Raw genomic sequence first — 12773 nt, 5'->3', positions numbered from 1 at the left:
ACTTCAGAGGGAGCTGTTTCTCACAATGTTTCATACCATCAACCTCTCCCCAATACTCGTAATCAAGAAAGGTTTTATGATGATAATTATTTTGAGTAATTACCAATAGTGTCCACTGCCTTTAAGGAACCATCAGACATAGGATGAGAGACAAATCAAGTGGTCCTTATTGGGATTTGAACCCAAGACCCCTGACACTCTGGGTAGATACGGTGACTGTACAAAAATTCTGATTCAGTAACTCAAAAAACGACAATTCACTGCGAACTCAGCTGCTAGCTTGGTGATTCGAACCCACAACTTTGTGATTGCAAGTCCTGCGGTCTAACCACAGGAACACGGTGAACGTGAACACGTATTCTTTGGATTTGTTGACCAAGATCGGGTCTTGAATGAAAATAACTTCCATCACTGAATCTTGTTTTTCATTGCGAAACAGTATTTTATAAAAAGTAAAATAAAAAAAAAATGGAAAGGAAATGACACAGGTTAAAATAGTATTGTTAAAAATCAAAAATCAAATAAAATAAAATGAAGAAGAAAAAAAGAAGATAAAACAAAAATGACCACAAGAACAAACACGTCATACAAGTTGTCGAGACAACCCTTTCGTAGAAACAAACTATTTTCGTCAATTTGACTCAGGTATGAGCCGTTGCTCTCATCTGTTATATATTCCGGCCAATTTAGCCACCCTCCTAAAACACAGCCACTCATCAAAACCGTGGGTGGTCACAAACCACTTCAGCGACTTATACTTGGCTGAATATAAACATGTACAACACCTACGTTTTAGACGTCTTAAAAACAAAGAGGTTCATCACAAGGCGTCGACCCTTCTGAAAGCACCCGAGGGGGAAAGGACCAAAATGGTGGACTTGTGTGCGTCTTTGATTAGAGTGAATCGCCACAGCTAAATTAACTCATACGTGTAAGAGTATATCGCCAACATTGTTCAACCTTTAGTGGACAATTTCCTGATTAAACACGGCAAGCCCGAAGCGAGTTTAATTTGCAACTGAGCCGAGACTCTTGATTGCAAAGAGTATCTTATTATAGATTAGCCAATCAGAGGGATGGAACCCCCGCGTTGTTCATTAAACTGTCACCAGCCATGACCCTTAATGGGTGAATTTGCATACAAATCAGCGTGTGCATTGAGGCATGAGTTGTGATAGATCAATGAAGGAGAATATAAACTGCAATCGCGGACAAAATAGCTTAGGCCGTGTGAAACTAACACACCTCCCACGTACCCCCTCTCCCCCGCTGACTGCATCTGTTTCACTAGTTGTGTTGTGTAGCCTTCGAGAAAGAGTCTGCCAGGGTCGAAACGTCAGTCCACTAAAAACTATGTTTTGCAAAATATTGTAAACATCATATTTTGATATACTATGAAAACTGTCCTTTCCAAATCGGAATTTCTGGTTCTTCTCAATAACATGGATGTGTTTTCCTAACCTATTGTTGTAAAGGTTATTATTATTCTATTTTTTTATTATTATTATTAAGTACTATTCAGGGTAGCCCCATCAGTGTAAAAACACTGTTCTCCCTGGGGGCCCTGTAGCAAAAGCAAAACACAAAACAAGAGATAAATAAATACACATGTATAAAGAGAAAACCCCCATAAAAGCAACAGCAGCACTCTTTACCACCAAGAACAAGGTTGAATTGAACTCAAGATACCAGTGATTACTTCTTTTCTTCTTGATACAAACAACTATAATTTTGTTTGTCCTGATTATTTATAAATCTTCTTTATTGGGTTAGACAAAAGTAATCTTACATTGTTAATATTATGTTTTTCATGCAACAGTCGTTTAAAACCATCAGACTCTACCGTCGGACCTGGTCCTCCGCCAGTCTCACCAGTCGTTCTGAATAGCAACTACAGTTTTACTATTCCTAAAGGTAGGTTCGTATCACATTATTTTGACATTTACAATAATATCGGCATTTATAACAACATTATGATTAAAAGCATCAAACGGTCCTCAAACCAGAATAATACCTAATCTATAAAGGCACTTGACTCGTTTGGTAATTGTCAAAGACCAGTATTCGCACTTGGTGTATCTTAATATATGCATGAAATAACAAACCTGTGAAAATTTGAACTCAACTGGTCATCGAAGTTGCAAAAGAACAATGAAAGAGAAAACACCCTTGTTGCACAAATTTGTGTGCTCTGAGATGCCTAATAAAACGGTTTCGACCTGAAGTCTTTTATTATTTGAGTAAGAAATTACCTCATTCTCAAAAGCTAAGTTACTTCAGAGGGAGCCGTTTCCCATCCCACAATGTGTTTATATCAACAGCTCTCCATTGCTCGTTACCAAGTAAGTTTGTATGCTAACAACTATTTTGAGTAATTACCAAAGGTGTCCAGTGCCTTAAGGATTCGTAATCTGATCTTCCCAATCTCTTTTTGTTTAAAATTAATTGCAAGTCGTGAAGGAAACCTGGCAGTCTTTCCCCATATATTTCCAAGACCCAAAATCAGTAAATGGAATTGACAACTGGAGGATCGTTCCCTGTGATTTGTTTTCTTCACACTTCATTTCCCATCCCACGTCTTCTGGGTTTCCTTTATATACTTGGATAGATCTTGCATCCCATGTCATGCTTGACTGTGCATCACTCGATTACGAAACCTGAATGGCAGTAGTGGGTGGCTGTGGAGCGACAACACGGCGCCAGACTATACCCACCCACAAGCATCAGGGGATACATTTCACTTTATCAGCTAATTTGGGACAAGAAACAGAATTGGAAAAAGTTGAATAAAAATACATCCCAATAAATTGAGATTGTGGAATGATGCTGGACTAAAGATAATTTATAGTTGTGTTGTTGTATTGTGTCATGAGGTCAGCGACAAGGATAACATGTTGACTTGCAGAATGCTGAGAATGACGAACAACGTTAAGAAATATATGTTAAATTTGCATCGGGGACTACCCTGTAATAAGCACTGTAATACTTTCCCGTGTTCTGTGAAAAAAAACAGGCATATTGAGCAACTGAATATCAAAACAGTTATTCTTACAATAGTGCTCAAAATTGAATTTTGTTATCAAATGACAATGTCACCTAGCATTTTGGGATCAGGTTGATTTCGTGATTTCTTTGCCTGTATTTCATCTAGGTGGACCCTGGTTCAAATCCCGCATCAGACCGGAGCCTTTCATGTGAATTTGGTTTTTAGTCCCTACCTGGGATCAATTTCATAGAGCTGCTTAGCACACAAATTTGCTTAGCATGAAATTTCTTCCTTAATAAAAACAGGATTACCAACTGAAAACATTTCTTGCATATTGCTTGTTTCTGGAACTCAGCTGTTGTTTGCTCATACTGAAAATCATGTGGAAATATGGTTGGTAACCCTGTTTTTATTGAGGCAGAAATTTCATGCTAAGCAAATTTGTGTGCTTAGCAGCTCTATGAAATTAGGCCCTTATTGCATGGGTTTCCCCTATGGGGGTTTCCTCCCCATCTTAAACTGAACATTTCTTTAAGTCTTTCTGTTATTGGCGATAACTGTCTTGTTGGTGCATACTGAAATATTGTCAGATTACAAGCCAAATTCCCGTTTAAAACTAACGAGTCGGGGCCAAACTTCATACAGCTGTTTAAGCACCCCAAAAAATAGTTAAGCACAACAAAATTATGCTTATACCAGAATAAGGTTACCAGCCAAACTGCCACGTCACATGTACAATTTGTGACTGGCACCCCACCTATTTCTGCTTAGCAGAGTTGTGTCTAGCAATATTTTCTGCTTAAGCAGCTCTATGAAAAGTGGGCCCTGACTAGCTAACATGCTACTTGACATTTTCTAAACAGTTCACTCTATACATTCAGCCAAGTTTCAAAGAGCACTAAAAGAAGAGCACTGGCTTGAAATAATACTGTCTTTAGTAACGAAATAACACTAATCAAAAAGTGCCCATTGTTGTCATTGATTTGAACGAACACTGTCTTCAGTGAAGGTAACAAAATATTACTAATCGGAAATTGCCCATTGTTTATCATTTCCTTAGCAACGTCACCGGGTTTCCAAGGAGATTCCTTTACGTTAGAGAAACCCCAGCCGGCGATTGGAGCTCTCAGCCCAACCTCTAAGACGCCCTCTATGATGGCAAGATTGGATCCTACTCAGCTGGATCCATCTGCTCATATGTACAAGGAAAATCATGGTGTAAGATTGGGTCATCTTCTCACATCTTGTCTAAAACTATTGATAAACTTAGACCTTGCCCAGTCCTTGCCTAGTGATTATTTAGGATGGAGTCAGTCTTCGTACTCATTGGCAGTAAACCTGACGGCTGACCTGCCTGCGTTCTCATTGAAGGTACCCAGACGTCTCAGCTGAAGCTGAAACAGAATTGACCCCACTTGACCTCACTGTATAAATAGGCTTTTCTATTTCAACGTCCACAGCACGGATTTTTGCCATCCGAGGTTGGAAAACTATGGAAAGCCATAAATGCAAATCAACAACAGGGTTTGAAGAAACCTTACACAAATTATTCAAAAATAATATGTTGAATTTGGGATAGACCTCATTTGCGTTTGATAACAGGAAAGATGAAAGCACTAATGAACCTGTAACACATCATTAATGGTTTCGAACCACCGACCCCTAAAACTCAAACAAGTGCTCTATGGTTAATTTACTAGTTAGGAAATTTGATCGGAATGGTGTCCTGAAATAATGTCAAGTAGTTAACCACAAGGGAAACTGACTCCGTAGTGTGGGACTTGAACCGGCGACCTCCGGATTAGTGTACCGGTGCTCTAACAACTGAGCTATCCAGCCCTATGTTGGCGGTCTCCCGATGAGCCGATATCTTGATTCTGTATATTGACTCAGTTATAATGTTGTGAAATATCATTTAATTGGAAAAGAACTGGTGACCAGAAACATAGTACCAATAAAAACTAACAAACTTTGTCTGTTTTGTGTACTGGTCTTGATCGATAGATACGAAAGTTATCGATGGATTCTGGAGTGACTGGTCCGTGTCTTGGGATTATCAACTTTTCCCTCAAGTACAACCCTGAGATGGGTCTACTGACAGTTCGACTCATACAAGCCAGGGATCTTCAACCAAGGGAATTCAGTGGAACTGCTGATCCTTATTGTAAGGTAAGAATAAACTAGACAAACAATAGTTAAAGGCAATGGACAAATTAAGTTTCAAAGACCACTTGGTGTGTCCCAACATATGCATAAAATAACATATCTGTGAAAATTTGAGCTCAATGGTTAACGAAGTTGCAAGAGAATCATGAAAGAAAAAACACCCTTGTTGCACAAATTGTGTGCTTTCTTATCAGATGCCTTGGGTTAAGTTGTAGGCCAGAGTTCCTCGTGTTGGTAGAAAAAGATTCTGAAGAAGAAAATAAGAAGAAAAACCCTAGAGGTTGTGCACATACTTATTGCACGAACACCAGTTATAAACCAACATAAATAACCCTCAAAGTACTGCGTCACACCATGGAGGAGGGGTGGGGGAGGGGGGTTGGGGGTTGGGGGAGCTCTTGCTGATGCTGATCCATACGCAAACCTACTTCTAGGGAGATTCTACTTCTTAAAATTAAGTCCCAGTAAGATTCGCGTCTTAATTCATTTCAAGGTATGACAAATATTCTTTGAGCGGATTTGCAATTAGGCTAATAAGACAATTTGGTTAACATGTTATCCATTCTTCTGAGTGCCACCGAGTTAGTGTCACTGTAATCCTTTAATAACTTAATCTTCAATGTGAAGACTATAGGTCTGGAAGTATAAATCTAACTTTTAGTGACCTTATTAACACGATTTATTTGAAATAACAATAATCAAATCTATACAAACATTTTATGTTGGAATTAACTTCAGCTAATGGCGAAAGTTGACTATACCATTTTAAAACTTATGGATTGTGCTTGTTTAATGCTGACCTATCAAAGTTTATACTAAATAAACCTCATTTGGGTTTCAGAAGGGTAAGCAACATTTTGAGTTTGAAACAACAAACTGACTTACGGATGAAGCTTTAATCCTTCTCTCAGTTTATACATAATTATATTCAATTTTTCATTACATCATTGCTTAAATGACTTAAGTCCAAAGTGTTTTCCCAACAATAAGCCAAAAGCTATTTTTGTCTCCGTAAAAGTTTCACACGTTAATAGAAACAACAACTGCTCCCAGATAAACTTGTTTTTACAAATTACAACCAAGGGGGATGGACTGTTGAGTCTAAAACTATCAGACGCATAATATAAAATATCAGCAACTTCGCAAATGTCAGTTAGGTTCTTGGGTTACCGTTATCCCTTAGTGGCGAGCCTGACCTTAATCAGGTCAATGGAGTCTGTCGCCACCTGTTGTCGGTGCTGCTTTATTCTCACAATGTGATCATCTAGATTTACAGTGTAGTTTTACGAGGTATCACTTAAAGCCCCCAAATGAAAATGCAGCTATTCAGACGAAATGCCGTAAACCATGTTCGTATAACACACGCTTGAAACTGATACCGTTATCAGACGTTGTCTGCTGACACACGGGACGACTTTTTCAACTCAAGTTAAAAAAAAAAGTATCTAATATTATTCATTGTACTAAAATAACCACTGAATGTTATACAGTATTTTGTTTTTGTTAAATGTCAAGCCCTATACTAACATTTCACCTGCTTTGATTCAAAAGTCACTCTTGAATTAAAGCCCAACAGTTCATCTTATTGTGTAACCTTTGAAGGTTTTATCCAGATGGATGTAGACTTTATCCACACGAACATTTGACCACCTGTTTAAACTCAGGGTCCGCCTCTTTTTATCTCCCCAATTTCAAGACCACATTCTCAAAAACGCATACTTGTGGAGACATCCTTTGTTATTTTCTTTGTCCATGTACTAAAAACATTTTCCCATAGACATGTTGTACACACGTTTCCTTGTGTAGCACCCAAGTCTTAAGAATTCCCCTTTATAGACCTTGTATTTCACCCTTTTTGTTTGTCGTTGGTCTCCATGGTACCGAATGCACAATCATTGTACTTACTGTAGATCAAGTTCATGACATGAATTCCTACCCACTGTGAGTTCAAGGAACACGTTGCCTTGGATCGGTCGAGTTGGTCTTTGAAAAGCGTTTGTAAACGTTTTTTATTAAATGCATATGGGTAGAAAGATATTGTAAAAGTAGAATACAATGATCCACACAAACATGCCTCGAAATTGCACGGTTTTCCTTTTACCTCGTAAACTAAACACGGTCGGCCATTTGTGGGAGTCAAATTTTTGACTCCCATAAATGGCCGACCGTGTTAGTTCGCACATTAAAAGGAAAATCACACATTTTCGAGGCAAACTTGTGTGGATCATTGTATTCTACTTTTAAAACATCTTTCCAACCAATTATGCATTTTATAAAAAGGCTACAGACGCTTTCTATAGACCAACTCGTCCGATCCAAGGCAACGTGTTCCTTTAAGATGTATGTGTTATTTTAAAAGAAGTTTCAGATTCATTCATAGTCGTCAAAAAAATCACAAAGTAATGTTTTCAGGAGAGTCGCGTGAAATAATTCGTTGTACAAACCAGCTAAAATAATTTTCGACTCCTTGAACATTGTTTTACTCGTTCAAAAAAAAAATAAACCTACAGCACCCCAGCAAGATATATTTTAAGGGAAACTTTATACCTATCATTATCTTCAAACCGTGTAAGTTTAAAGTAAATCTGTGGACATTGTGTTTTGTGTCATCCAAAAAGTACCCAAAACCCTTTAATCGCAAACTCTTTTTTCGCATTCTTATAATTGCAAAGATGCTAGACATGACATTTGAACTTAATATCTTTCACACTTCAGATCACAGTGGTACCCCACGCCACCAAGATGCTCCAGAGTAAAGTTCATCGTAAGACACTCTGTCCCGAGTTCAAGGAAGAGTTTGTCTTTGAGATACCCGAGCCCGACATCCATCGACAGACGGCCCGTATTCAACTCTTCGACTTCGATCAGTTCTCGAGAGATGAGTGCATTGGGACCGCGGTCTTGCCACTTACCAATGTCGACCTTACCGAGAAGGTGGAAGTCTGGAAGGAGATTAAAGCAGTTTACGTGGCTCATAGACAAGTGAGAATTATTACGATATGATAGGAAGCTTCAAACTTATTTCAATCTGTAAAAATACATAATAGCTAGGGATATAGTATTTCTTACACTGCCCCAAAACAACAAAGACTGTTCCCGAAATTTCTTTTGACTGAAAATGGTTTTCATTATTTGGAACGGAATTATTTAAAGATAATGATTGGGATGTTCAAAAAGTTATTGGGTTTTATATGTTTTGTGTACTGGTGTATTTGTAATGTTATTTTAAAGAATTCACACTCTAACCGTTGCTCTAGCATGTCCTTTGGAACTGATGCTAAATAATTTAATTCGACAATGAAAGATGGCGCTTTGTGCTTGACTGAATATTCAAAAATATTCGTGCATATTCATGTTACAATTTTTGTCAGCAAAGTGCAGAAGCACCAGAGCTTGATGACATCATGTTCTCCTTATTCTATCTACCCAGTGCCGAGAGGCTTGCTAAGGTCATTTGAATATTCATATTTCTCTGCATTATTCATACTATTCTTGCATATTCATTATCATTTTCAGCAAAGCGAAGAAGCACCAGAGCTTGGTGACATCATGTTCTCCTTATCCTATCTACCCAGTGCCGAGAGACTAACTGTGGTCATCTTAAAGACAAGGAATCTAAGAGCTGTTAAATTACTGGAAGACAAGAAAACATCAGGTTAGTCTCCATTCCAACCGTCTTTAGTTACTGACCGAAACCACCGTCAACAGAGGGGGTCTGGTTGGCGTAGTGGTCTTTCCTAGCCTTCCACGTCTTGGGCCTTGGTTCGAATCTCGCCGCTGTTTGAAAATGGGCCCTGATATTGTTGTTCTCATTGATCGGGCTCAAATTATAATCTGTCAAGGTGAACCATCATTCTCTTTATCAAAATAGACTGTGTGTATTGATTTATCCTGGACAATGTTCATCCTCGTCTACAGATCCTTACGTCAAGGTGTCGATATTTTGCGCCACCAAGCGGCTGAAAAAGAAGAAGACTTCAACTAAACACAACACAGTCCATCCAGTATTCAACGAGGCGCTTGTATTCGGAGTGATGATGGAATCACTTCGACATCTCAGCCTAGAGTTTCAGGTTATCCATGAGAACAGAATTGGTCAGAATGAGGTAAGTGTGATAAGTGGACTGGGTGAAGTCTAGCTGCATGTTTTTGTTTACTTGCTACCCTCTCAGTAGGTATCGCTTCGTGTCGGATTGAGGCAGAAAAGAGGAGTCCTATTAAATGCACTGGACACCTTTGGTAATTGTCAAAGACCAGTATTCTCACTTGGTGTTTCCCAACATAATGGCATTGCATAAAATAACAAATCAGTGAACATTTGGACTCAATTAGTCATCAAAATGCAAGAGAACAGTGAAAGAAAAATATCCTGGTTGCACAAATTTGTGTGCCTTCAGATGCCTAAAAAATGCTTCAGGCCTGAAGTCTTTTATTGAGTGGGAAATTATACATCTTTCTTAAAAACTACATACTTCAGAGGCTAGCCATTTCTCACAATGTTTTATATACTATCAACAGCTCCCCATTGCTCGTTACCAAGTAAGTTTTTGTGCTTACAATTATTTTGAGTAATAAGCAATAATAATGCTCAAAGTTTTTCGTTTTTTTCTTCTCTTTTGCAGATTCTTGGCAGAGTGGTCTTGGGCCCTGACTCACAAGGGGAGGAGTTAGCACATTGGAACGATATGATCTGTTCGAGCAAGCCGGTGGCTCGGTGGCACAGACTAATCACATAACGCACTGGGTCCTACCATGGTCCTACAGCGTTTCCGCGTTTCACTGTGAACACTTAACAGTTGTTGTTGTTTACATGTATTGTCCCGTGATTGCCAAAGTATCACCCAGTGTAAGCCTTTTTATAATAAAATTGAAGTGAGTTTTTCAAATCGCTGCTAGTCCCAATATCTGCCAGCTAGGCATCCTGTCCCAGGAGAACAGAAATATTTTTGCTCAATGCCAAGGAAACCGGGTACAAACAACGGTGTGATGAGCTTTATATTGGCTGGGGACAGACTTTACTTAAGATTAAGGCCTATAAACAGAAACAACATTGCCCATGTGCAAGTTGAGATATCTTTTGCTAAAAAAGATTTTATGCAAAGTGTTTGCCACATTTTAGGCGGGAGATTCGTCTTAACATGGAGACCGTGTGACCTTTACAGGCGGCGGGTATATGTTTGTTGGCATGATTGTGAACGACAAACATTGTAATTTTGTTGTCCTGTTAACAAGATCATAATCATACCTTTAACTGTATCTATCTTAATGTATATTTCAGTTGTATTTTGATGTTTTTATTTATTAAGGAGCAGTTTTATTACATGGTATTTGTTGGTATACCAATGATGATACAGTCTTAAAGCTTAAAGTTCACTGTTCTACTGGTTTTTAAGACCACAGTGGGGTTCACAATGGTGGCTGAGGTGGCTCTCTCTTTAACTTCTTGAAGGAAAACTATAGGAGTTCTTAAAACTTAGAAGTATTTTGACTTGAGACACCACATCGTGTGAACCAACGAACGAACGAACTTCAAGAAAGCTATGAGATAAGGAACGAGACAGATGGCTGATGACCATACTTGCGACTAGTCGAACACAGCTAGTCACGACTAGTCGACTGGTCACGACTATTCCATGATGAACTTCTGGAAGTTTGCACTGTGTGTGACGTAGACTGATGACGTATTTATTGCTGCAGGTTCAGCATGTAACAGGAAACTAATACGGTTTTTTGGCTGCTCAGTCGCTTATGACACGACGACTGTTTAATTCCTAACGGAAATGACAACAATTGAAGCTTCGAGAAGTAATGGATGACTTTTTGGAAGCTAGGTGGCAGCAGACTTACCTGGTAAATATTTCGTTTTCAGTAATTGTGCGCATACGCAGAAGTACGTTAACAATGGAAAAGTTACCTGGTAAGTCTGCTGCCACCTAGCGTTACAAAGTCTCTCATTGTCAATGTTCAATATTGTGATGAACATCGTAATTAATTTGTGAACTTAATAATAGTTCTAACTCACATTGTAGTGGAATCACGAACGAAGCGGCATGATCGTCTGGTGAAAGGTACTTTAGTGGGGAAATTATTCCCATCTGCACAGGTTGTTTGGCTAGAGTTGTATCCAAAGAGACAGCCCAATGACAGCTGATAGAATAAAACAAAAAACAAAAGATTAAATTAACCATTACAAATTTTTTATTCTACTGTCATCACAGTGTGATATAGTTCACACTCAATGTTATATTGTTTGAGTAAACAAAACTGCATTAATGTTTGTACTTAACATTTTATTTACATGAGCCCGTTGGCAGGCACAAATTGTCACCAAACTTTACTGTTTGTATTGAAAACAGATAAAGGTAAATTTGAAGACACTGGACACTATTGGTATCCACTCAATGCTCCAAGTAATGTTACAGCATACAAACTATACTTGTATAGAAGAGCTGCTGATAGTATGAAACATTGTGAGAAACGGCTCCCTCTGAAGTCACGGAGTTTTTGAGAAAGAGGTATAATTACTCACTCAAATAATTGTATTAGACTTTTGGCCTGAATTATTTTATATTCAACTGAAAGCACACCAATTTGAACTACACGGGTGTTCTTCAGTGTTCTCTTGCAACAAACGATGACCAACTGACACAAAATGTTCACAGATTTGTTATTGTATGCGTATAATGTTGGAACACACCCAGTGAGAATACTGGTCTTAGACATTTATCGGTGTTTTTAAACAATGTTAACTATCTTTAAAATAGGACATTAACATGAGAGGACGTTGAAATGTTTTTGTAACTGCAATTTATAACACGTTTAAATATGACTATTTTCCCGTGACTATAGGACATATTTTAAACAAAGTAAATAAACGTATTGTGTTTGTGTCATGATATTCAAAGTCCTATACAACCAATACCACTGTAGGGACATCGGCTCATTAAAAAAGTACATGTACTTTTTAAATAAACGACGTCATTGAAGGACGTGTAAATTTTTAACAGGTGCCGAATGAGCTGTATTTAGAGTACCGCCCAACTCGGGTTGCTGTCCCAATTAAGTTGGACTATAGGTATTCGAGTGAGACTTGAATCTACCTATAAAAACTGTCCATATTAAAGACCAAACTTCAATTTGGACGATACTTAAGTTGGGCAGAACAATTTGACAGACATTCTACCAAGGTAAAAACGTCGCGTTTTCCAAATAACTTGGTATGGGGACCTATGAATGACAGTACCTATAAATTAATTAAATTGTATTAATATTCTTCTTACATGTAAGTGCTAGTGTTTTGCCATTGACAACAGTCATTAAGTGCGATTGATAACATACATATTACTGTATGACTGTATATTATAACTGTATATTACAAAATTGTTTTATATAATAATAAATTCCACCTATTTATACTTCTATAAGATTAAGAAGCACTTTATTGGCTGTATATAATTTCATGTATTTTTGACAAAATTAAGATCTATTTATATATTCAAACAATGTCAGAGTATACACTTGATGTAAATTTTGCCTGTTAATTATTATTGTGGTTAAACATTTTGATTAAATTCATACATCGAAAAGTGATACACTGAGTATTTCTCGCTTTTGTTTATCA

At 37.9% G+C, this 12773-nt stretch overlaps 1 protein-coding gene across 4 annotated transcripts in view; it reads left to right on the top strand.

Moving 5' to 3' along the window:
* The window catches only part of LOC117303139 (synaptotagmin-1-like), a 37344-nt gene extending 26169 nt beyond the window's left edge, over positions 1–11175 (top strand). For all 4 annotated transcript variants that reach the window (XM_033787244.1, XM_033787241.1, XM_033787243.1 and 1 more), the window contains 7 exons: positions 1820–1914; positions 4047–4204; positions 4991–5155; positions 7868–8134; positions 8669–8807; positions 9071–9258; positions 9775–11175. In XM_033787244.1, coding sequence (XP_033643135.1) covers positions 1820–1914; positions 4047–4204; positions 4991–5155; positions 7868–8134; positions 8669–8807; positions 9071–9258; positions 9775–9888 — 1126 coding nt within the window. In that variant the 3' untranslated portion in view covers positions 9889–11175. The remainder of the gene's footprint in view (positions 1–1819; positions 1915–4046; positions 4205–4990; positions 5156–7867; positions 8135–8668; positions 8808–9070; positions 9259–9774) is intronic.
* The last annotated feature ends 1598 nt before the right edge of the window (positions 11176–12773 follow it).

This window comes from Asterias rubens, chromosome 19 (genome assembly GCF_902459465.1).
Source record: "Asterias rubens chromosome 19, eAstRub1.3, whole genome shotgun sequence".
In the NCBI taxonomy this organism is placed as follows: domain Eukaryota; kingdom Metazoa; phylum Echinodermata; class Asteroidea; order Forcipulatida; family Asteriidae; genus Asterias; species Asterias rubens.
The sequence above is the reverse complement of the archived record's forward strand: the minus strand, read 5'-3'. Positions and strand labels throughout refer to the sequence as shown.